Source organism: Cydia strobilella, chromosome Z (assembly GCF_947568885.1).
Source record: "Cydia strobilella chromosome Z, ilCydStro3.1, whole genome shotgun sequence".
Classification (NCBI taxonomy): domain Eukaryota; kingdom Metazoa; phylum Arthropoda; class Insecta; order Lepidoptera; family Tortricidae; genus Cydia; species Cydia strobilella.
Window position 1 is genome coordinate 19,253,748 of NC_086068.1, and position 27,726 is coordinate 19,281,473.

The window sequence follows — 27,726 nt, forward strand, 5'->3', positions numbered from 1 at the left end:
GAATTTTGTCTATGAATGAAAAACACAATTATTACTAGGTAAGTAAATGATAACTTTATTAGAATCCATATTGTTGCATCATCTTTCTTCCTATAACATTAGAGATTTTGTGCTATCATGATATTATTTTTCTTTCAGGTACAGGGACAACTACGGATAACAAATATGAAAAAATGTTATTTCATTTGTTGTGTGAATCCATCTACACCAACGAGATATCCACTGCTGGACATAGGCCTCCCCAGGGATCTCCACAACGACTGGTCTTGCAAGACCGGCCAAAATATCGAGAAATAAATAATATAAATAAACATGATAAATATCCCGTTTTCTATAATAGTCATAATTAGAAGGCCATGCAATGTTGTTACTCACTGTACCTACTTGAATCCAAAAAAAAATATATATAAAAAAAGTTTTAATTTTATTTTACAATTACTACTTTATTATTAGTACATTACGATACAAGTGCGAAAAGTAGGAAATTGGCAACGAGTGGCGATAAATTGAAACACGACCGAAGGAAGTGTTTTAATCGACACGAGTTGCGAATTACCTTTTCGCACGTGTATTGTACAACGTTTTACAGTACATAATTATGGCCCTTTACATTTTCGACATATGCACGTATTGTACTAATTACCGCACTAGGGCGGTAACGTATATGTAGCACCATATGTACTAAAAAGTATTTTACAGTACATATGGTGCAACTTTCTCGCCCTAGTGCGTAAAGAGCACTTTTCATGCATATGTCGAAAGTTTAAAGGGCCATATGTACTGTAAAACGTTGTACGATACACGTGCGATTAGGTAATTCGCAACTCGTGTCGATTTAAAACACTCTCTGCGGTCGTGTTTTAATCTGTCGCCACTCGTTTCGAATTTTCTCTTTTCCGCACTTGTATCGTAAATAACTATTTCAAACTGCAAGGGTACGATGATAGATCTCAATTCAATATAATTTTGCAACATTTGGCATTAATAGGTTATAAATTGTATGGAGATGAAATCTATCATCGTACCCTTCTAGTTTGAAAAATACTATAGAGGCTGGGCAGTAAGGGATTGCTTTACTTGTAGAACTATATTTAGCGCTTTAAAAAAAACTGATACCTGACACTTACAAACCTGGACTTCCTTGGGCTAGTGCTACGAAGAATCGTCAGTATTCTTCATCCTTTCTGAGTTGGAAGAACCCAAAAAGGTGAGATTTGTGAAAGTCAGGTTTTCAATATATGTGGCGTTTTCAACCAAACTTATTGTTGTCATATTTCCATAAAGCTTCAAAATGAAATCAACCTAATCGACAACCGACAATGTGCTACCTTTTAGTTCAAAACGTCACATATTTTTATAAAACGTTATAAACTAATTTATTAATAATACTGAATATCTGGGAGAAAAAGAAAACATAAGTAAAAACTCAAAAATGCTCGTTTTCCCAGAGATAAGACCTAGCTAGATCGAACCCCTTACAGCAAATTTCATCGAAATCGTTAGAGCCATTTCCGATATCACTGAAATATATTTCGGTTATATCGGAATCGGACAAGAATTCGAAGAATAAAAGGTATAAGAAACATAAGATAACACAAAAAGGACAAAAAAAAGTACTCCTGACGTACCAGTCTCGAACCCGAATCTTCTTGCACGTATTTCCACGAACATACCGCAACGCCATTGCAGCATACTTACACTGCATGAAATTGTCTACTACAAGCATCACGGAAACACTGTTTGCATGTGTGAGTAATAGTAGGAAATAGCATGACAGAAACACTCTGTCGACTTTAAAAGTGTTTTTTGCACTAATGAAGTATTCAATGTTTATTATAATAGTTCAATATTTATGTAAAGAGTGCGCTAAACATACTTTTAAGTATACAGATACCAACACTATTCCACGAAAAAATTAAACATGAAAATTTGCGAAAGTGACGCCATCTAGCGGGGTTTAAGCTTTGGGTAACCTAGTCGAACCACCTTAAATATGGATAAATGTTTTTTTTTATTTGCATTAATTATTTTTATGATTTTGACCCATGTTCTTTCACTGATATGCGTAAAATTGGTAAATAACAAACGAAACCGTCAACGCCATCTGTACGACAGTAGGCCAAAGCTAGTAGCGCCCTCTGAACGAGAATCAAATTTTCTTGATTTTCGAGGCACGTTTTTTCCTTAGACTGTATCCATATATTACGGAGTTTTACCTATCTTTGTTGTAACTTATAATATTAGCGGAAGTCTCTTTCCAATTCCATTGATTAGAAAGAGACTTTTCCCCTCACTAGCTCGGAAAGCCGTCTTTTATCGTTTAAAACAAGCGGGGAAAAACGCATTTTATCCACTAGTGGGGAAAGCAATTTGACCTTGGATGGAGCGTGTTTAAGTAGCTTTTGACAGAGAACAAATCGTAAAACGCTCATAATAATGGTTCGTTCGGTATTAATTATCTTTAAATAAATAGTTTAAGAGTTTAATAAAAAATACCAAATTTAGCTTTATTTAATGATTTTAAGTCATAAACCTTAAATTCCATAAGAAACATTTGTTTTTTAAATGACGTTGAATGTAATTCTAAATGCACAATTTGATTCGATGCAATTTCAAAACGCATCGTCAGAAATGTCAACATTGTCAACAAATTTTTTCTCACCGACTCCGACACGTAAAAATACACAACTTCCAGAGTTTTCTGTTATATTATCGTAAAAAAAATAGTTATTCCAGTGATGAAGATGATCTAACGCCTGTGGATGTTGCACTTTCCTCGCAATAGTTAGAGGAAAAGTTTTGTGTTACACACGGGTGCAAATGTATTTTACTTCTCTGTACGTGTTTCAATTCCACGCTAGCGGGTAAAATACAACTTTGCACCCTAGTATAACAAATAACTATTAGCTAATATTTTTTGTATTTAATTAGCCTCATGCATGAAGTTTATATTTGAACGAAATATGTTTTATTCGGATTATTGTTACCGTTATATCATGTTACAAATGCATTTCCGTTTTAAATTACCATTTAATTACTTAAAATTATAAATAAAAAGTACAAAAATTTGCCCGCGAAAAGCTAGTGAGCGAAACGCACGAAACGCCACGTGACGTCACGCGTTCGACAGATTAGTGTCATTAGTAGCAAACGTCAGGTGGGCCGCCCAACGTGTGACGTCATCACGCTCTGTCGAATTCGCGCCAAAAATTATGAGCGTTTCAACCGCTCAAAAATTTTCTACATTTTAAATACTTAAAAAAAAATAATGTTAAGGTTTACAAAAGTATTTTTATCATTTCCGGTGTTCCAACGATATAAATTATGAATCCAAAAATTAAAATAAATTCATGCATGGAGCTAATTGTTACAAGTTGTTATGCAATCGGCCCGGGGCCTTGTTGCATAATAAACTACAACTAATATTACAAGCGGAACTCCTTTTCTAATAAGTGGAATTAGAAAAGGAGTTTCGCTTGTAATATTAGTCTCATAGTAATCACTTTCTTTGAAATGTACGCTACAAATTCCCGTGGTTGGGCTAGTGTAGCGGACCGACACGCGAATGAAATCGCTACCGCTTATGAGCTTGTGCAACCGCAAATCACGCCACTTCCATACGTCACCTATTGTCCGAGCGCAGCTGGTCTGCGCCTGCGCGCCCGCACCCGCCTTCCTATAGCCTGCTCAGTCGATCGCCGTTCAATGCGATCCTAGCCTTTGCCTAACTCACACGCGCGCTTGCTTTGTATCGAATCACTCTTTGCAATTCGCTTTGCAGTCAACTTTGTTTTTCGCTTTGTGTTATACTTTGTTGTGCTTAGTTATTTCCTAATTTCCTATTCAGTGTTTATTATTTCTCGTCTAAATTTAGTGTTCTTCCTTTCGATATTTACTAGACTTAAATTGTGTTTTTGTAAATTCCTTCTTAAATAGTAAATTAAAGTGTTATATAAATTGTGCCGCGCATTTTTTCATAAGGATCGCATTCGCTCCCTATTAGCTAACGCAAGCTATCGAGTTCGATTCTCGATTGTTTTTTCCTTGTACCTACACTGGTGACAACCCGACTTTGGACATCATGTCTGGCGGTGATGGAGATGATGCTGGCCAGCCGGCACCGGGAGCACAAGGCAACGGCAGTGGAGTAAATTTGAACCTTGCTGACACGCCACCCGGCGTAATCATATCGGGCGGTGGTCCAAGTACAGGCGGTAGCGGAATTCCCAGTAAGCTGTTTCGTGTTGGTGTACGTATTCCACCATTCTGGCCAGAGGAACCTGAGTTATGGTTTGCACAAGTTGAACTACAATTTGAACTGTCGAACATCACAAGCGACGGTACTAAATTTAATTTTGTGGCATCTCAGCTGGACCAGGAGTATGCAAGGACGATGAAGGATATTTTAGTTAACCCACCCAGGACAGGCAGGTACGATAAATTTAAAAGTGAGCTAATTAAGCGCATATCAGCAACGCGAGAGAAGAAAACGCTTCAGCTCATTCAGCACGAAGAATTAGGCGACCGTAAACCGTCCCAATTTTTGCGTCATTTACGAGATTTAGCGGGACCCACCATTCCTGATGAATTTATTCGTACTATTTGGGCGAGCCGTCTGCCACCTATTGTGCATACCATTGTTGCTTCGCAGCCAAGCCAGAATTTAAGCGACGTTGCAGAATTGGCGGATCGAGTCAATGACGTCACGCAGTCTTCCGCCCAAGTCGCAGCCGCTACCGTCAACCCCGCCCCAGCAGTCAACGCCACGCCAGGTTCCACCTTAGAAGCCAGGGTAGAAGAGCTCACACGGCACGTAGAAACCTTACTCCGTAATCAAGGTACTTACTCCCGCTCTCGCTCCCGCAGCAGAGGTCAATTCAACCGTCGAGGTTCCAGGTCGAAGTCAAGGTCACGCCAGAGATCCCGTGAACGGCCAGACGGTCATCCGCACTGTTGGTACCACTACCAGTTTGGGGGCAACGCGAAGAACTGCAAGCCTCCATGCAATTTCAACCAGTCGTTAAACTAGAACGGCAGCATTTAGTGGCCGCAAATTACTGCCCCGTGTCAAAAGGCCGCCTGTTCGTGACAGACCGCAAAACAAAGGTACAATACCTAGTCGACACAGGTTCGGACTTGTGTGTGTTTCCGCGGTCAGCCGTCCGGGTGCCTCCCAACAGCAGGACCAAGTACCTACTCTTCGCTGCAAATGGTATACCTATCAGCACGTATGGCCACCTCAATCTACATCTTGACCTGGGATTACGACGAGACTTTGTATGGCAGTTCACTGTAGCAGACGTTTCCAAACCGATCATCGGCGTCGATTTTTTAAGTCACTATAACTTACTCGTCGATTGCCGCAATCATCGGTTAGTTGATGGCGTCACGTTACTTGCAGTCTACGTACCACACCAGAAGGGAGCCAACAGTATCTCATCAGTCCGCACGACTACTGGCGAAACGGTCTATCACCAACTGCTCAGAGAGTATCCAGAGGTAACCCGTCCAGCTGGTAAGCCCACTACTCCTAAGCATTCCACGGTGCATCACATAAGGACTACTCCTGGCCCACCGGTTTCCAGCCGTCCGCGTCGCCTAGATCCACAGAGGCTACAGATTGCCAGGAAGGAGTTCGATGACACGTCAGAAGGTGCCTGGTCTTCTCCCCTACATCTGGCACGTAAGAAGAACGACGGCTGGAGACCGTGTGGAGATTACAGAGCACTAAATGCTAGGACCATTCCAGACAGGTACCCCGTCAGGCATATACAGGACTTTGCTTACCAGCTGGCGGGTAAGAAAGTCTTCAGCACGATCGATCTGGTTAAGGCCTATAATCAGATTCCAGTGCATCCCGAGGATATACCGAAGACTGCGATAACTACTCCTTTCGGACTCTTTGAGTTCCCGTACATGACCTTCGGTTTGAGTGTGACAATGTGTAGGGGGTGAGAGAAAGGTGAAGGGATGGTACTCACAACTCGTCCTTTCGATTGTCCAAATTACAGTGCACTGTTCACTCCTTTCACTCGCGTTTCGGAGGGCCTTGGGTTTCGGAAGGCACACGCGACACGGAGGGTGTAGAACTTCACCCTTTTGAGTCGTTTTTGAAGAGTCCGGGACGCACACGCGCGATATGTGTCAAGCTCGGAGGCAGATCGCATTCTGTCGCGCGTTCCCGAACGATCGACGTGAGTTATCATTTTGGAAAGGGAGGGGTAGTTGGGAACTGCACATTGTCACATCCCCCCCCACTTAATCTTGACCAGTATGGCTTCAATTGAGATATATTTACTCTTTTAACAACATTATTTGAATTCGGCTTAGTTATCGTGGCTTGACCATTTGTAATTTTCTCAATTGTATATGGTCCTGACCACCGCGGGCAAAAGGCGGCGTATACTCCTCGATCGGCGTTTGTAAGCGGAAAACATTTCGCGAGTACTTGTTGCCCTACGTTAAAAATATTAGGTCTCCGACGATTATTATAATAATACTCCTGTCTCTTATGTGCAGTGTTTAACTTCCGAGCCACTATACTTTGTTCGTGGTTATGAGTCGAGTTACCTTCTGAAATTATTTTATCTAATTCCTACTTATTTTCTAAAGGACTTCTAATTTCCCGCCCGAGAAAAATAGATGTTGGTGTACGATTTGAACTTTCATGTACTGCGGTATTGAGAGCAAGCTGGAAATTAGGTAGCGATTCGTCCCATACAGATTTCGTTTTCCTACAATAAATATTCAACATTACACTCAAATTTCGGTTCACGCGTTCCACTGCATTTGCATGTGGGTAATACGGAGATATTTTAACATCTTTAATTCCCCAAACTTGGCACATTTGTTTAAATACGTCGGCTGTGAAATGTGTTGCGTTATCAGATACGATAGTTCGCGGCGGTCCGTAGTTCGCGATCATTAGTAACGGGATATTCCTGAAGCGCGGAACAATTGACTTCCTCAGTTCCTTCGTACATACGGCTCAAACAATCGGCTACGTTATTACAGCTACCCTTAATATGTTTAATATTGAATTTAAATCTGGACAGCAGAAGTATCCATCTCCCCAATTTCCCAATCTGTTTAGGGTGTTCAAAAAGCCAGGATAACGCAGCATTGTCGGTTTGAAGTTCAAAAGGCGCGACCTCTAAATATTGTTTAAATTTAGTGACCCCGAATACGGCGGCGGCACACTCTAGTTCGTCGACCGTTTGGCGGCGTTCGGCGCTCGACAGCGTACGGCTCGCGTAACACACTGGCGCCAGGGCCCCATCTACCTCCTGCTGAAGCACAGCTCCAAGAGCTGTTCCAGATGCATCACTTTGAAGAATAAATTTTTTAGCAAAGTCAGGAAACCTTAGAACGTTCGGTGAAATCAATTGCTGTTTTAAGCGTGCGAATGCTTCAACCTGTTTAGGCCCCCAGACGTACTTGGCGTCTTTTTTTTTAAACAAATTTAACGGTTCGGCAAGTTCCGAATATCGAGGAATAAATTTAGCATAGAAGCTAGTCATCCCCAAAAATGTTTTCAGCTGTTTTAAGTTTTTCGGTTCCGGATAGTTAACAACGACACTTATTTTATCGGGGTCGACGGCTAAACCGGAATAACTAATATTATACCCTAAAAACTGCACCGACTCTTTACATAATTTTAATTTATTTGGGTTGACCGTTAACCCTGCTTTACCAAGTCTACTCAACACCTCGTCTAGGTGTTGAACATGCGATTCTTTGTCTTTGGAAAAAACACAAATATCGTCCACAAATGGTATTATATATTTGTATTTTATATCCCCAAATATCATATCGACTACCCTATTTAAATACTGCGGACTTACACAAAGCCCCAAAGGGGACATATTTGTACTGAAATAGCCCAAAAGGGGATATAAACGCTGTGACCGGTTTAGATTCGTCGCTTAACGGTATCTGATGAAATGAGCTGTTTAGGTCGATTATTGAAAAATACCTAGCTCCGCCTAAATACTGAAAAACTGATTCGATCGATGGCATAGGATAACTATCGTATACAATCTTTTTATTTACCGCCCTGTAATCGCAGCAAAGTCGTCTGCCGCCGCTGGCTTTGTCGATTAAAAAAGCTGGTGACGCATACGGTGAGCACGATTTTTCAATAATACCTTTATCAAGAAGTTGATTAATATGTGCCTCCATTTCAGCGGCTTTCGGCGGCGACAAGGGGTAAAATCGTGAGCGAACCGGATCATTATCAGTGAGTTTTATCTCATAGTTCAAGATGTTAGTTTTACCTAATTTTTCCGTTACGACTTCCTTATGTTTTTCTAATAAATCTTCTATTTTTCTTTTAATTTCGTCATCGATTTGAATGCTGTTAAATTGTACTAAACCTTGTAGCTCTTCATTTTTTAACAATGGAATTTTATAATGCGGCATAAACTGAAATATCACGTAGCCATAAAATATATATGGGACTAGTTTTGTTTTGTTAATAAAATCGCATCTTAATATAACGGGTGCAATTAAACTCGGTGCTACTATAAATTCAAATTTCTAGGTAAACTTATCAATTGATATCAATATAGTTAAAACTTCGGTAGCTGTAAACACTTGTCGCTGAGCGGTAGTGCATTGAATATTGCACCGTGACGTCGCCACCTTACGATGACCCTTGAGTTTATCCGCTAAGTCCTGAGTAATAAATGACCGAAACGCGCTACAGTCCACTAACGCGGTAATAATATTGCTACAAATAACTACTTGTAAACACGGTTTATTATTTTCCTTATAACTAATTATTTTGCCACCTTCTTTGACTACTGCGAGAGGAAGCTGTCGGTGGATATCGTTGCTTACTCCCTGTTTGCGTTTCCCGCGTTATTTGGCTGTGCCTGTGAACGTCTACGACGCTGTTCACAATCACGCCCGAAATGACCATAAAGATTGCACTCGTAACAACGTGGACCGCGCTGCGTTGTTTTAACCTGATTTGCAACCGATGTATTCGCGTTAGGAAAACCCGATCCGCTGGCGATAACCTCTCGCTCGCTCCCATGCGCTAACCGGTTCCCGCGTGAGAACGATGCATTCGACTCTCGCGCCGGTTGACTATATTGCCGATACGTATTACTACCAACATTTAACTGATTCCTTTGATAAAAGGTATACGAGTTTTGTGAATGTAATTTGTCTCGTAATTGCGCGCCCTCGACTTCACTACTTATTTGCGCTAACTGCGACATGTTTTTTATGTCCATAGGATTGCATTTAATGTAATAATATATTCTTGGTGAAATTCTACTTAATATGGTTTGCATTAACATTTCCTCTGACCATCCCAGATTGAGCGCCTTCGCCACCGCAACGACTGAGTGTGCAAACTCTAATAACGTTTCGGACTCATATTGATAACGCAAGCACATTTCGTTTTTTAAAGTTTCAATATGTATCGGTGATAAAACCTCGTTTAAAATCAGTATTTTAATATCCTGCCAATCGTGTAACGCGGCTGCCCGACGGAACCACCAATCCGCTAGAAACCCAGTTGTCCTGGTCATTATCTAGGTCACATACTCTGACTGGGGAACTAGCCCGAGTTGAGTAATTTTATCGACGCTGATAATAAATTTAATAAGTTGTTTGGCCACCTTGCCATCACAAGTTGGTAGTTCCGCGAGCATGTTTTGCAACACTTTTAACTTATTCTTATCTACTCGATTTTGTTCGCCTACCGCGTTCGCGGGTAACTCGACCTTTGGACCGCTTAGGCTCGACGATGGAGTATGCGACCTTTTTTCTATTTCAAATGTATTAATTCGTTCTTTTAACTGTGATATTTGAGCATTTTGCGACTCGATCTTTTCCTGTAATTGTCTAATAGCCGGATTCAAATTTTCCAAATTTAACGATTTAAAATATTTAAACATGTCCGACACTCGGGTAATGGTTTTTTCCGGTTTGTCTTCTGGGTCGGACATTTTTCTTTACTAATAAGTACTAATTAATGCCAAACAAGAAAATATTAGACCTAATTCGGGGTTCCGCACCTCCACCAATTGTGACAATGTGTAGGGGGTGAGAGAAAGGTGAAGGGATGGTACTCACAACTCGTCCTTTCGATTGTCCAAATTACAGTGCACTGTTCACTCCTTTCACTCGCGTTTCGGAGGGCCTTGGGTTTCGGAAGGCACACGCGACACGGAGGGTGTAGAACTTCACCCTTTTGAGTCGTTTTTGAAGAGTCCGGGACGCACACGCGCGATATGTGTCAAGCTCGGAGGCAGATCGCATTCTGTCGCGCGTTCCCGAACGATCGACGTGAGTTATCATTTTGGAAAGGGAGGGGTAGTTGGGAACTGCACATTGTCACATGAGGAACGCTGCACAAACCTTTCAGCGCTTCATCGACGAAGTGTTGAGAGACCTGGACTTCTGTTATGGGTATATCGACGACATACTGATTCATTCGGAGTCAGAAGCGCAGCATGAACAGCATCTCCGGCAACTCTTCGAACGCCTCCAGGAGTACGGCGTCCTCATCAACACAGCTAAGTGTGTTTTTGGGCGTCAGGAGGTCTCGTTTTTGGGCTACACAGTGTCTGCAGCAGGAGTACGACCGTTGGACTCCAAGGTAACAGCTGTCAACGAGTATCCGCTGCCAAAAACAATCAAGGAGTTGAGACGCTTCTTGGGAATGATGAACTTCTACCGACGGTTCATTCCTGGGGCAGCATCATTACAAGCACCACTCAACTCACTCCTCGCCGGCCCGAAGACCAAAGGTTCACATCCGATTGAGCCAACTGCAGAGTTCCGGGAATTCTTCGAAAAGTGTAAGAACAGTCTTGCCCAAGCCACTCTTTTAGCTCATCCAGACGTAAAAGCAGAGCTAGCCATCGAGACGGATGCTTCTGACGCAGCAACAGGAGCTGTGCTACAACAGCGGAAATCAGGCGCCTGGGAACCCTTGGCCTTCTTTTCTCGCAAGCTAAGCCCATCGCAAAAGAAGTACAGCCCCTACGACCGCGAGCTGTTGGCGATATACGAGGCGATACGTTATTTCAGGCACATGGTAGAGGCTCGCACGTTCACTATATATACGGACCACAAGCCTCTTACCTTCGCCTTCACAACACGTCGAGACAACTGCTCCCCTCGTCAGTTCAGGTACCTAGACTACATCAGCCAGTTCAGCACAGACGTCAGGTACATTGCGGGAAAAGACAACACGGTCGCTGATGCACTATCCCGCATTGAAGAGGTACACAGCCCACCAGGTCTTGATTATCAGCTCTTAGCTCAAGAGCAGGAGGCAGACACAGAGTTGCAGAATATGCTACGAGATGGGTCAACTACGTCACTGAAGCTAGAGAAGGTACAATGTGCCAACTCACCCATCTATTGCGACATCTCTACTGGTGAGCCAAGACCCTTCATCACTCCCAGTTTCCGTCGGACCGTTTTTAATACTCTGCACAACCTCAGCCACCCCGGTGTTAAGCCTACAATACGTCTGGTTACCCAAAAGTTTGTATGGCCCGGGGTGCGAAGTGACTGTCGACGATGGGCCAAGACATGTCTACAATGCCAGCGTAACAAGGTGCATATTCACACGTCCGCCCCTCTAGCGGAATTCAGGTTACCATCAGCTCGATTCAGGCACGTGCATCTTGATCTCGTCGGTCCCTTACCTGTGTCTCATAATTACAGGTACTGCCTCACTGCCATCGACCGGTTCACCCGTTGGCCTGAGGCGTACCCTCTCCCGGACATCACCGCTGACACCTGCGCTGCCGCCTTCGTGTCCGGCTGGGTAGCCCGCTTTGGTTGCCCCGAGCACATAACCACAGACCGCGGCCGGCAGTTTGAGTCGCAGCTCTTCAGGGCCATAGCAAAACTAACTGGCTCTGATCATCACACAACCACGGCTTATCACCCTGCTGCCAACGGAGTCTTGGAACGGATGCACCGGCAACTCAAGGCTGCAATAGCGTGCCACACCAGCACGCACTGGAGCGAGGCGCTTCCGTTGGTTCTTCTGGGCATCCGCAGCGCCTGGAAGGAGGACTTACAGGCATCAGCAGCTGAGCTGGTCTACGGCGAACCACTCCGTCTGCCTGGGCAGTTCTTCACGCCATCCAATGAGCCGGTAGACGTCACTGACTTCGCGGGCCGATTAAGAAGCTACATGAGCAAGCTAGCTCCTCAACCGACAGCTTGGCACTCTTATCGCCTGTTCTATGTGCCGAAGGATCTTCAGACGAGCAGTCACGTGTTTCTGCGTCAAGGACCAGCACGTCGCCCTCTTCAGCCTGCCTACACCGGTCCTCACAGGGTCATAAAACGTCGCGACAAGACGTACGACATAGACGTGTCAGGAAAAGAGGTCACGGTGACACTCGACAGACTGAAACCAGCCTACGTCATGAGGGAAGAAATTCCAACAGTTCCAGTACCAACTCGGGTCACCGTCATCCCACCTGCTCCAGAGAAGAAGACGAAGAGCGGACGAGTCGTCCGATTTCCCGACTACTATCGACCGTAGTTACGGTCTCAGCGGGGGAGAACTTGTAGCGGACCGACACGCGAATGAAATCTCTACCGCTTATGAGCTTGTGCAACCGCAAATCACGCCACATCCATACGTCACCTATTGTCCGAGCGCAGCTGGTCTGCGCCTGCGCGCCCGCACCCGCCTTCCTATAGCCTGCTCAGTCGATCGCCGTTCAATGCGATCCTAGCCTTTGCCTAACTCACACGCGCGCTTGCTTTGTATCGAATCACTCTTTGCAATTCGCTTTGCAGTCAACTTTGTTTTTCGCTTTGTGTTATACTTTGTTGTGCTTAGTTATTTCCTAATTTCCTATTCAGTGTTTATTATTTCTCGTCTAAATTTAGTGTTCTTTCTTTCGATATTTACTAGACTTAAATTGTGTTTTTGTAAATTCCTTCTGTGATAGTTAAATAGTAAATTAAAGAGTTATATAAATTGTGCCGCGCATTTTTTTCATAAGGATCGCATTCGCTCCCTATTAGCTAACGCAAGCTATCGAGTTCGATTCTCGATTGTTTTTTCCTTGTACCTACACTAGGGAATAAATCTGGTTCCTGACTCTCTAAAGTAACAGCATCTGTCCAAAGAATTTTCTGTTCCTGGTCCTTTGGGAAACTAGAATAAATTAAACAGGAAGTTTACCGGTAAACAATTTGCACCGTTCTAAATATTTTGCATAAAAACAAATAATCGGAGTTGCTTGCTGCTCTAATTGTACGTTATTATATATTGACGATCTTAATATGTATTCATTTTTATATTCGATTGTATTAGAAACATGTAATACTTATTGAGAAATAAATGAATCTAAATCTAAATCTTTAAAATAAAATCAATATTATAGGTATGTTGCATAACGCTATCCCCATTTTGCCACCCCGTATCAAAAAGGCATAAGTCATTATGAAACTAGATGAGTTACGACATTTGGTTTAGCGTATTAGTCTTCAACAGTCTGCTAATATAAAAAATTATTTATCGTGTTTAGGAATTAAACTTACACAAACCCCATCCTTATCCCATCCTTTTTTTCTTGTGTTTTATTGAATTGTTGCGGCACCATTTTAACGCACAAGAAGGCATTTTATGTGGCTTTCCGAATTAATAATTTGATATGGGCTGCCAAGGCAGCTGTCGTACTAAAGCTGTCAAATTCCGCGCAGCACAGTCGATTCGTTTTCGGCACAGTAGCCGTGGGGTCATTTTTGAGCTCAAGTCAGTATTCTATAGTTATTCTACTTCGTTGTTCGTCAGGCCCCAGAGGGCATCTAAGTCAAAGAAGAATTTTGAATGGCGTCGTCAATGTATGGAAATTGTACGAAAATTTATATTTAAGATTCAATTTCCGTGTTGTCTTTGTGAGTAAAAATATAAATCGATAATAATTAGCTAGTTCGGTTATCTAGCTTTCAACATCACACAACAATTTAATTACTGTCAAAGACAAAATTGTATTACGGCTTGTTCAAACGGAACTACATATTTTGATTTTTTGATACTTTTAGTGTCGATTTGTAGAGAATAACATTAAATAAAAAATATAATAGCGTGGGGAGTCAGTACACGGCTTCTTCGTGAATAAATTAACGTGTAATTTAATGCAAAGATTAAACATTTATTGAACAATTCACTTGCGCAAAGTAAGGTCTAAATCGAAAACGTCATATCCCGTCGCCTTAAGATAAGAATCCTAAATGCATCGTAATTGGTTATCTCTATGGGAGGCGGAGTTTAGTTAGCTCGTAAGGATCAAGGTAAAAAAAATCTGAAGCGGTTCACCGGTAATGTCCTCGATTGTACACCGTGTCCAAAAAATTCGAATACACTTTTTCTAGCACTGATTTGAAAAAAAAACACAACTTTCGGACAGTTTTGTTATTACAATTTGAGTGTATATTGTCACAAATAAATTACAATATTTAGCAATTCTGCACGGCGAACGTAATGTTAAGTAAAAATCTTATTATTTGTACCAAGTAAATATAATATTTAGTTAACGTAGTATTAAGGATAATTGCCATACCCTGCCAGAGTGCCATGTGATATTTTGCCATTGTAACATCTATACTATTGTACCATGGTTTGCAATAAAGGATATTATATAATATATTAAATGCATATATGCATATATTAAATTACCTATTTTTCCTTATTTTGCTTATGATGTCAGGTACTGGTGTGAAGGTTTTACTCACACACGCAGAGTGCGTGCAGCGTGAATAGCGGAAGCAACTCCATACTGTTTTGTACAGACGGCTGCTGAGATATAGAATCTCTGCAGCAGAGTGAACCTGCTTGAGAAGTTATATATGTAGGTACCAGTGTGCAGGTCCCAAACGCAGAGCAGACCGTCCTGCGAGCCGCTGCCGGCGATGGTGGGCGTGGCGTGGTCGATGAAACAGCTCGTGATGGGCCCGCAGTGCCCGTGCAGCGTGAACAGCGGACTCAGCTCTGCACTGCTGAATACCTGCATGGATTTACTCATGAGTGAATCGTTTAACCAATTACAACTGACACTATTTCTGCAGCTTATTGGAGTGTCTAGGGAACACAAAAAAGTACCGATTCGTTCAAGTAAATTATAAGTCTAAATACAAATTATATTAATAGAATATTGATTTTAAGCTTTTTGTGTAAGTATTAATATAATTAAGTAGGTAACACTGCAGATTTTGATTGTCAATATTGGCTAACTGATATAACACGTACCTTGAGCACATGATCCTGGCCGCCGGTGAGGATTCGCCCGCCTTCCGAGTGCATCTCGGTGATCGGCTGCTGGTGCGGTCGGCACTGCGCCATCCGTTCAACAACTATTTCTACCGAAAAAAATTATACACGATATCAATTATATAAATACTTCCGCTATTTCGTGTTCAATTCTTAATCACATTTTATTATATCTCACTACGTCTCAACGCGTTGGAGGGTCTACCATCTTGTGGCCTGAATCGGAAACATGAACATGTACATTGCCAAAGCAAGTGCTGCGATCTACCGTTCTCGTACGTTTTCTTGGGCATAGTAGGTTCTGCCATCTTGTGGGCTACATCGGAAGCATAAACCTTACATTACGCCTCACTCCAAAAATCTGACGGCTCCCTGCTGCCCCCTATAGTTCATGCACGCTCCCTATACCTTTGCTCGAAAGATTTTTTTATAGTAATGTAGTGTATTTACCGTCTGCATCGCCAAGGTCGGAGTCGTAGGAGAAGGTAAGCCTCGCCTTCGAGTAGTCGTCCGCGCCGACCGCGCCGCGCAGCGACCCCGCCGATCCCGTCCGCTTGTGAGCTGCACACAAAACACTTATATTACTTACACTTAAAAAAAGCGCTGAGAACGACATGTGGCAATTTAATTTACTTCTATATAAACTTAAGGTGGTATGTAAACATAAGATTTTGGACACGACGTCTCAACAACTTATTTGTTTGTTTTGAACAAATACTTGTATGTTAAGCTCTGGTCACACGCTTGACAAACTTTAGTGACAAAGATATGCATTGCGTCGGCGTACAAGCGACGGGACCCTTTTTGGACTAGCTTGTTCGTTGTATAAGGTTTGGCGAATTCAGAAACGCGACTTAATAAGTACTAGCCTTAATAATAATTATATTATTGTAAACAAATGGAGCTGCGTATAACCAAATCGGCATTATTGTCCACTGCAAATAACTGTAAAATACTCTAAACTAGTGGCTCTGTGAGCTGCCGACCTAGTGAACCCCCATTTCTCCGCCATTTTGAAAATTTTCCATAAAACCGAATCGACAAATAAAATATATTAATCCATTGAACCTGCTCACAACATATATTTTACGAGAATCGGTTGACAAATGCAACATGTAGAGGAGAACATCCTGACATACGAAAGCATTTTTGCCGAAGCTGAAACGGAGACCTTCGTTTCACTCGGTCAAGAAAAAATGACGACGACGATGACCATACCGCCGTCATTTTCATATAATATTTTATAAAACTCATGTAATATAAGGGCATTTTGACTTAAAAGTGTACCATTTACATTTTTTCGAAAATCCATCAACTTTTGGGACATTAATTCTACTCAGAATCACAAGGACTATCAATTTAAAAAGAAATGTTATTGGCAAAAATTTAATTTTTGGTACAAGCTTTTATCGCTGACTGTACTTTTTTTGCCACAGGCAACTAATACTCATCGAGACAATTCTAAAAACCCCAAACACAATTAGGTCGCGTTGTATTATCACAGAGTTCCTATGACCACCTCCTGTCTCCACCATCAGATCAGCTCGAAGGTACCATAATATTGCAATGTCACCCGACTTACATATGTATTCAAATTATCAGCTTCATCGGAAACCGGGAAGTGGGTCAAATCTTGCAAGTTAAATTTGACCCACTTTCCGGTTTCCGATGAAGCTGAGAATTTGAATACAAATTTAACTTGCAAGATTTGACCCGTACAAACATAGTTACATAAAGTTGATGGTTTTTCGAAAAAAAGTAAATGGTACCATTTTTTCTGTTTCCCCACAATAGGTATGTAGATGTGTTTGTTATATTCGACCACAACAGCACACCCTACCCAACCCTACAATTTTCTCTGATGAGACCATATATAAATAAACCCAGATGCAATGATATTGTGTATGTAGTAAAGGGGGCATTTTATTTAGTTGCGGTACCACTTTATTTAATTTTACTTCTGGTCAGAAGGGGTGTTTACAGTCATCAATGTCATCATCAATAGTATAGCGGATGACACAACGCGTCTAAATTTTATGCCAACCTATATTTTTTTCCAATTAGGGATATATGCATGTAGGTATCTCTACAGTTCGTGTCCAAAGTATCTGGCACAGAATCACAGTCTATTTGTTGTACACATAAATATGTTTTTTTCTGGTAAGTTATTAGAGAATAGTACATATTTATTACTACCTTTTACTTTTGACGCGTAGGTATCAGCTTTATCCGATACTTTTGATACTGACTGTACAAGTTGAAGTAAAATGTAAAAGTAAGTGATAGTTACTGCGGCTGTGTGCCGTACTGAACCGCCAGTCGACCTGCGCGCCCGAGCAGGCGTTGTAGGCGTGCAGGCGCAGCAGCGCGAGGTGGCCGCCGAGCGCCGCCGCCGCCACTCGCCGCGCGCCCGCCAGCGCGCGCACGTGTGTCACGCCGCCGCTGCGCTCCAGGCCCCACCACAAGCACTACATACAAAACATCGGAACATATCGACATGTACACGAACTACTTCACACTCATAATAATTACCCAGGGGAAAAAGACAATTAGCTGTTTACGACGATTTCCGAACAGTGACGACCGTTCGTCAATCATCGTATTTATCAGCGGTCAGGTCAAACCCGCATTATGTATGAACCACATTGAGAGCAACCTTTGAAGTTGAAGTTTGACCTGATCGCTGCCCGCAGAACGCATCCAGTGTGGCAAATCCATAAATCTGTCGCGTCGTCACTTGTTTTTACCCGAGATCCGCAATTTTTTTTGTTCGAAGTTGGACTACACGGTATAAATAAATACACTCATCGAATTTAAACTGTTGTGAGACATACTAATATTAAATCATTTTTTTTTGTTTTTTACGTGCTGTGTGGCGCTACAAGTGTTAGGTGACCCAAACCCAAACACACCACTGTGCCCGCCTACAACGATAGCGCAAGACCTCCCCCAACCGGTTTTCTCGGCGCGCGGCAGCGGCAGTACGCAACACACGGTCGTCGTGAACGCTGCTCGCACTATTAGTGCTTGAGAAAGGAGACCTAGGCTCTCCGAAACATGTCGCGCGAGTGACTAAAACAAGTGAGTCTAAACCGTAAAATGATTTAATATAAATACACTGCTTTTATTGCTGACTGTGCACTTCTTCTCATTTGTATGTGTAACATGTACTTCTGGAGACCTTTCTAATGAGCCTATAAACATGCGATGTGTTAACGTTTTTTCCATCGATGAGTTTCTTTGATTATATGGCTGTCCCGCTCGCACAGTGGCATTGATCATTGGCGAAACAACAATATAATTATACGCGAGCGAAAGAGGTAGGAACAGGCGGGATTGCCGCACATGACCGTCCCTCGTTTGGCGAAAGCACAAGACAAATACCACTAATATCAAAACTGACTCACCATTAACTTCCCCGAGCTAGCTTCCCAAAACTCGAGTCTTCCATCCGCACATCCTAATATGATGAGGTTGTTACAAAAGTCCATGCACCATATAGGCGAGTCGCGCACCGGTCGCGCGCGCCAGCCCGCACTGGCCCGCTCCGCCTCGCACCAAGTGTACTCCACGCCACCGTTCACTAACTTACCCTTGTGTCTGTTACGCAAACCACTCACTGACTCATTACTTTTATATACAAAACTATTTTCGTCACTTTCTTTCGCACTTTTTACACTTAAACTATCTCTGTCTATACTTAAATTGTTAATGTCCACATTTTCTTTTGCTTCGTAATTGTAAATGTCGTCGTGCTGATCGCTGCAATACAGTTCCCTGTGAAGTAGTGCTTTCAGTTAATACCCACCAAGAGAGTAGATAAACGACGTGGCTGAGATAATGTATATACCGTTTGGCATGATATACATATTTTATTTATCAACCTCTTTACCTTGGTTTCTAGTGCAGATTGCTTATTACCATGAATATTGGATCTACTCTACTGGATAAGACATGGGAGTGAGGGGAAATTACCGAACGGAATGGTCTTATGGAACTTTTAGTAGAAGTAGCACAGATAGCGCGATTATTGTTTGTCCTTGTCATAGTCTCACTTTTAATTTCTGCCTAAACTTCTAAAAAGTTTTAAGTGCCAAGTCAAAACGGTAGACGTATTGTTGTTGCCCCCTGTTCCTGGTAGGTAACAGTGAACCCGACTAAATTACGTAGGTTGTTTTTGGTATGTTCTCAGGATTGTTAAAACTTGTTTTTAATTTCGTCGCATTGCGCATGTTCTGTACTGCCCCGCCCCTCCCCCCCACACGAGCGCACGCATATGGCCCATCTACAGAAAATCCTACCTAATACTAGGTATGCTTATTATATTAACGATCCCGTCTTAGAACGCATTCATTCAAAACAAGTGGGTTTTCTGAGATTTGATACCTATCATTTATACCTACTAGCTTTTGCTCGCGACTTCGTCTGTGTGGAATCAGTAACAGCAGCTAGAGTAAGTATAGCGCCTGGATAAAGTGTAATAGCAATCATTCAATTTGAGCATAAGCTTAGTTGCTTGACATCAATTATCAGGCATTTCATTAAATCTCTCACTTTCACCCCCCTTTTCACTCTCTTTAGGGATGATTTCCGACATAAGCCTGACCAGGAATGTATGATCATGTCACGAGGGCGCTATTATTCTCATTTATATGGCAACAGTTCAGTATAGTTTGAACAATGTGGATTGACAACTTGTTTTTTTGACTTACATACTTTTATTCACCGTAATCAAAACCAGAATTCAATAATTCGGTGTTCACATTTTTTTTATTGTCGGTTCTTCTTTTTTACCGTATAAAAGTCATGCATTTTCTTACGCATCACACATAGGTCAAAATTACCTTACTCTGGTTCTGGTATATAGTCAATGAATAAGATTGATCGTCTCCTAAGCACATAGGTAGTAAATATTCTTCAAACTCACTAATTTTTGTTATTGTATTTCCTCGCTTGTATAACATAACACTACAATAACCAAGTCGTAATAACCAGACTACAATGACATTTTGATTTGTTTACCTGTCATGGTCCGAGAGCTGGTAGAAATTTGGAGTAGGTCCTTGAGGCAAGCTGAAAAATTGCCTGAGAGTCCGGAGATACAGTCCTATCTTACCCTACCTCAGCACTACAAGTCTGGCTGCAGGGTAGCGGGTCTAAATCAACCTATAATTTTTTAAAGATTTTTTTTTGGTGCCCAAAAAAGGTTCTTGAGGCAATCTGTGATTTCTACAAGTGAAAATTGAATATCTAAATAGTCATAAAAAATTGTGCCAGACGATTTAGCCGGGTCTTTAACCTTGCCAGACGCGTGCAAAATATTTTTTCAAAAAATTCAAAAAAGGTTTTTGTGGCAATCTGTAATTTTTACAGGTTACTGTTAAGTATCTAAATAGTAATAAAAAAAAGTAAGCCAGACGATTTCGTCGGGGCTTTCTACCTGCCAGACGATCTAGAAAATTACGTATGGCACTTACTCGCACGCAAAATTAAGTTTTTTATCCTGTATAAATGTATGCTAATACAAAGTTATTTTTGTAGTGTATACAAATTAGGATGTGCGATGTGATTATGATTATGAATATGTGTATATTTATTATAATTATGTACAGTATGAGTATTAGTAGGGATATAGTTAACTTAATATGACCGAATTTATAATAATGTATTGTAATTTTAATAATGTGTGAATTTGTTATTTTATTAATAAATGATTGAATAATACAAATAATAATGAAAAAATAATACAAATATGATGATGATGATGATTGTTTATATTTTTTTTTTTATTACAAAAAGGCAAGCATTGTTTGATGTCCTGATTAGGTTATTCAGTGCGTGGGGTGTTAAAAGCGGGCGAACATTTTATTATTTTTGCGCTACAACGCACGGTTTAGAAGCTACAGCCATATATTTTTTCATTGTGTTTTTAAAAACTTGGTTATTTTTGCGCTACTACGCACAGTTGATACAGCCCCTATAAAGCTTTTTTTTCTTATTTGTGATTTTCTTTAATAGTAATTAGGGGTTTCCTGGTGGGGAGACTGGGGAACAAAAAATTGATTATTTTTGCGCTACGACGCACAGTTTAACAGATACATTCCTATAACGTTTTTTTTTTTTTTTTTTTTTTTTTTTTTCATTGTGTTTTTATTCCTATATATCACTTATGGGTTCCTTAAAAGGGAACGAAAATTTGATTATTTTTGCGCTACGACGCACGGTTTTGGAGATACAGCCCTATAAAGTTTAATTTTTTTCTCTTTTGTTAATTTTTTATATTAATTCCTAAAGCTTTCCTAAAGGGGAGCAAAATTTTGATTATTTTTGCGCTACGACGCACGGTTTAGCAGATACAGCCCTATAACGTTTTATTTTTTATTTTTTTATTGTGTTTTTTATTGACCACTTATGGGCTTTTTAAAGGAGAACGAAAATTTGATTATTTTTGCGCTACGACGCACGGTTTAGGAGATACAGCCCTATAAAGATTTTTTTCTTTTTTGATCTTCATTGTGTTCTTTGTATATTACTTTGGGGTTTAATAAATGGGAACGAAAATTTTTATTATTTTTGCGCTACGACGCATGGTTTAGGAGAAACAGCCCTATAAAGATTTTGTTTTTTTTTTTAAATATAAATCAAGGGTTGCTTACGAACGAAACGAAACTTTGGGAACGAAAATTTGATTATGTTTGCGCTACAACTGAAAAAAAAAAACAGCTGTTTAGCCTGTTCGCATGAACACAGATGCCCTGTTTACATTAAAATAAAAAATACTTCCCGGCCTAGGCCTTCAATTTCGTATGAAATTCCTTTACAGTTCTCTCGTTGCTACGCCCGAAACGTGATACTTTGAAGCTTGTTTTGACGCACATAAGGAAGATATTTCATTGCATGTTTGAGATAAGGAAATTAAACGATTAAAAACGATTATCGTTCCAAAAACTTGTTATTTAATTGTACAGCGAATAAAATAATTTAAATGTTATAGATACGTCACAAAGTTTGTGACTCCCCCCCTTCCCCTTGTCACAACCAGAGTTGGTTGTTATCAAGATAATTTCTTATCTAGATAATTATTTCAAATAAATATTTATTTGAAGATAAATTCAATCACAAATAGTGCGTTGACAAGTTTTTTATTTAGATAAATTATCTACATGAAGATAACTGGCCTCGTTTGTTATTGAAGTAAGCTTATAATAATTAATTTATAGAATGTCACGTCGGGTCAAACCGTCACACTGACACTACTACTGACACCCATAAACGAAAACTGGGTACATACGAAATGCCAACACTTTTTGGCACAAAACTGACACTTTCAAAGGATGTAAAGTACCTAGGCATAATCCTGGACGATAAACTGAACTGGAACAAACACCTGGACAATAAACTGAACAAAGCAACAGGAGCCTTTTGGCAATGCCGGAGGATGATAGGCAAAAGATGGGGACTTGCCCCTCACATTATACTATGGCTGTACAAAATGGTAATAATGCCAATGATCAGCTACGGCGCGGTTGTATGGTGGCCCCGCACCCAGCTAACCACAGTAATAGACAAACTAAATAAAACACAAAGACTAGCATGTGTGGCTGCAACGGGCTGCATGAGAACTACTCCGACTGCAGCTCTAGAAATAATGCTAGGGCTCCTGCCACTAGACATGTACATACAGAAAGAAGCGGCTGCCACAGCTCTTCGTTTGAAGAATCTAAACCTATGGACATCTTTCAGCTCATCGCACAAGAAGATCTATGAAAATACGATCTCAAAAATGCCCATGCTGGAAGCGCCTATCGACAAAATACCAAAAACTATGATCTTCTGGAAAGATTACGCCATATCCTTAACAGAAGACCCGAAAGAAGGACTAAACCAAACAAACCTAAGAATATTCACAGATGGCTCAAAAACAAACGAAGGGACAGGATGTGGTGTCTTCTCAGAGGACCTGAACATACACATCACAAAACCCCTTGGTGAACACAATACGGTATTCCAAGCTGAATGTGTAGGAATAATAGAAGCTTGCAATGCTATTACAAGACGAAAAGTGAAACACGAAACCATACTAATACTGTCAGACAGTAAATCGGTACTACAAGCGCTATGCAGCGACAAACTTACCTCAGAGCTTATACTTGAATGCCATCGGAGCCTCACTGAAGTGAGCAAAGAAGGCAACAAAGTAAGAGTACAATGGATAAAGGGGCATAGTGGATCAAGAGGAAACGATGCAGCGGATGAACTGGCCAGGAAAGGTTCAGAAACACCGGCATATGGACCCGAGCCAATTATGCCTCTACCAATATCCTACATACACAACCAGCTAGAACAACATCACAGACAACTGCACAACAAGTACTGGAATGAAATGAAGACATGCAGGCAAACCAAAGAAATTCTACCGGAACTGAACCACAAACATACCAAAATATTACTGAAAACACCAAGAAGCCAACTACGTAAAATAGTAGGATTAATAACAGGACATAACACACTAAACAAACACCTACATATTATGGGTAAAACGGACAGCCCCATGTGCAGAGCGTGCATGGCAGAAGAAGAAACAACAAAACATATTCTCCTAGACTGTAAACAGGTAGAAGTATATAGGAGCAAATACCTAGGGAATCCATGCACACTAAAGGAAGCAACTAGCAACCTGATGACCTTGCTAGGCTTCGTGGAGGAGCTGGGGTGGTTAGAGTAGCGCTACCTCGTTTCACGCAAAATAGGCACATTAGATGTCGAGTTGCGGAAAATGCCCAGCAAAACTAACTAACTAACTAACTACTACTGACATTCATCTTTTATTTAAAATTTAAAAAAATAAAAATTAAACTGATCTAGATAAATTCAAAATAACAAATGACGGATTATTTAGCTATTTCAAATAAAAAATGATTTAGTTATCTTCCCGGTTATTCGTAAATAGATAATTTTTGCCCAACTCTGGTCACAACATGTCACATTTTCTTGACCCCCTCCTGCCCTAAACGTGTGATGTAATTAATTAATGGATGACCCCAAAAGATGAAAAAAAAAAATTCAGCTCGTTAGCCTGTTCATGAACACAGCCATGCACGCCATGTTTATATTAAAATAAAATATTAATACTTCCCGGCCTAGGCCTTCGTCATAACTAATTAACTACCCATGGATCTACAATAGAGATACAACCGGACATATTGTCGCTAATTTCATATGTAATATGCCCACATCCTATTCATACCCATAATTATATACACATAATTATCATAAATATACACATTTATTAAAAAAAATATCGTTACTTGACAAATACTACCCTAATTACTTTCTAATGAATAATGTGAGAGATATACAATATAGAGTTAATTTTACACCGCACCCTAACAAATCTTCATAATCACATGGTACATCCAAATTTGTACCTTTCTATCTTTAATTTTCTGCACTACAAAAATAACTTTGTATTAGCATACATTTATACAAGATAACAAACTTAGTTTTGCGTGTGAGGAAGTGCCATACGTAACTTTCTAGAATCTAGAAAGTTACGTATGGCACTTCCTCGCACTTCCTAGAATCTAGATCGTCTGGCAGGTAGAAGGCCCCGACGAAATCGTCTGGCTTATTTTTTAAAGACTATTTAGATACTTAACTTTTACCTGTAAAAAATACAGATTGCCTCAAGAACCTTTTTTGAATTTTTTGAAAAAATATTTTGCACGCGTCTGGCAAGGTTAAAGACCCGGCCAAATCGTCTGGCATAATTTTTTTATGACTATTTAAATATTCAATTTTCACTTGTAGAAATTACAGATTGCCTCACCTTTTTTGGGCACCAAAAAAAAACTAAAAATTTATGGGTTGATTTAGATCCGCTACCCTGCAGTCAGACTTGTAGTGCTGAGGTAGGGTAAGATAGGAGAAGCATCAGGCAAATTTTCAGCTTGCCTCAAGGACCTACTTCAAATTTCTACCAGCTCTCCGTCTATCAGCTCTGATGTTAATTTGGAAATGTTTCATATCGAAATAGTTTAATTTCCTGAACGGTTCTTTTTCAGCTGTCCGGAAGTTGTGGGCATTTAAATAAATCTATAGCTTAAAGGAGAGGCGTAAACGAAAAGCTGACTTCCATGAACAATATTTTACTGACAACTAAAACAAAATATAAAACAATATAATATAGTGACAGACATAGACTAAAGGTATAAAAAATTTAAACAATATAAAAACCTATTTACTAGTCCTCGTCACCAGCAGTTTACTATTTACGTATAAGTTTGGGACATTTTTTGTCATTTATTGTTTAATATTCAACACTTAAGTATTATTCAAGTAAACCGCCACAAGACACTGACAACAGTGACAGCCTATCATTAAAATTATTGCCAGTGTAAGAAATTAGTTCCAATGAAATTCCGCAACATGGCGCATGATCATATATGGTCAGGCTTTAAAGCTATCCTATGTCCTTCCCCGGGACTCAAACTATCTTTATGCCAAATTTCAACTAAATCGGTTCAGCGGTTTAAGCGTGAAGAAGTAACAGTAGTAACACAGACAGACATACTTTCGCATTTATAATATTACGTATGGATGAAGTGGTTAAGAACCACACCAATCTAGCCGCCGCCAAACAATCAAAGTTACGCTCTCATTATAAAACGACATTCTTTACATACAAAACTTCTACTTGCTATATTTGTTTTTTTAACTTTTTTCACTTGCAGCTTGTGACCACACTAAGTTATGTTTATATGTTACATTTTAGTTTTACAAAGTGTGTAAGTCAACGAAAAGTATGTATGTTCTTCATTAAATTCTCAAAAATGTGTCTTTGAAATAAGTAAGTTAAGAGTTCCCGGCAAGCTCGCTCCACACAAACGTAGTTACGCTCTCATTTTAAAACGACTAGCTAGATTGCTCTAAAACTTTGTAGGTACTTACAGTAGGATACGGTATATGTAGGCACAGATTATATAATAGTTCTTACGAACAGATACTTATCTCTCAAAGAAAACGCAAATACCTACCGTTTTGATACCTACACAAAAATACAATGGAGTGACCTTCAAGTTCTTCAACGCGCCGCTCCCGGCACCGCGCGCGCCGACACAACGCTAGGATTGCCGACGCTTCTTTCAAAGCGGGTTTCTTAGGTATATATCTAACTATAAATGTGTTTATCTATATCTTTAAAACAATTTACAGTACATATGGTGCTACTTTCTCGCACTAGTGCGTCAAATAGCACTTTTCGTGCATATGTCGAAAGTTTAAAGGGCCATATGTACTGTAAAACGTTGTACGATACACGTGCGAATAGGTAATTCGCAACTCGTGTCGATTTAAAACACTCCCTGCGGTCGTGTTTTAATTTATCGCCACTCGTTTCGAATTTCCTCTTTTCCGCACTTGTATCGTAAATAACTATTTCAACACACTTGCTCAAAACGACGTTTTTATTCCACCGATTTTTGGCTCATAATCCTAGATATTAAACACGCGTGCTCTTTCAGTGTATTATTCCACTCGTGCTTTTTCATTATATTATCCGACTGAGTTAAGAAGCTAACTGATTGCTAATAATATGCATGGAAAGGGAGCTTTCTTTAATTGGTCGGACTGGCGGGCACGGGCGCGCCCGACCGCCTGCGCAGCGCGAGGGCCGGCCGGCAGTACGAGTATGACAGATGAAACACACAATACTAACTGTTTTAACTATTAAAATTTGATTAATATGAAAGTTTCTTTTTTTTCTCGCAAGTGTGTTGAAAAACGTCGTATGAAACGCGTGTGCATTGGTCATTACACACATCGGCTTTCTTATTGCGCGCTCGCTTACAGCTCGCGCGCACAATATCGCCTCGAGTGTATTCACCAACTTAGCACACTTGTATCATAATGTACTATTAATAGTACCTACGTAGCTTGTAACTATCGTAAAAATAATAACAGTAGGTGTAAGTACCTATAATGAGAATGGCTACTTACTTTTCCTCATCTGTCGAAAAAGGAAAAAACTATATTTTTTATTTGTTTTGTTGTTTCTGCATCCGACCACACTACAAGCTGTGTTATTTGTTCGTTACGAAGACATTACTTTGGCATAGCGCGCGGTGACGTGCGTGCGTGAGCGCGTGTGGCAACCAACTGGCTAGCTTTAGTACCGCTGGCGGGAAGCGAGTCGTAGGTATAAATCCGAGCCCGCGCGGAGAGTTCCATATGGTTGGAGAGCCGGCAGTAAAGTTTCGAACCAACGTCATACCGCGATGAGATGCACAATGGTTTCCCATAAAAGTGATGCTAAGTCCGAATTTGATAGTCTGCCACGGCGGAACTGGCCGAAAGTACAAAAAAGATAGCCACTTCCGGTGCGAAAAAGGGGGGGGTCATTTAACCCATCTGATACTGCAATAATAGCTATGGCATCAGTTAGAAGTTTACTGGTAGAT

The 27,726-nt window shown here is 40.6% G+C and overlaps 1 protein-coding gene across 1 annotated transcript in view; it reads right to left on the reverse strand.

The window, feature by feature from the left end:
* The window catches only part of LOC134754162 (sterol regulatory element-binding protein cleavage-activating protein), an 80,291-nt gene that overhangs the window by 17,993 nt on the left and 34,572 nt on the right, over positions 1-27,726 (reverse strand). Inside the window, exons 15-19 of the mRNA XM_063690283.1 lie at positions 18,676-19,045; positions 17,559-17,736; positions 15,719-15,829; positions 15,248-15,357; positions 14,858-15,005 (exon numbers count right to left, since the gene is read on the reverse strand). Coding sequence (XP_063546353.1) covers positions 14,858-15,005; positions 15,248-15,357; positions 15,719-15,829; positions 17,559-17,736; positions 18,676-19,045 — 917 coding nt within the window. The remainder of the gene's footprint in view (positions 1-14,857; positions 15,006-15,247; positions 15,358-15,718; positions 15,830-17,558; positions 17,737-18,675; positions 19,046-27,726) is intronic.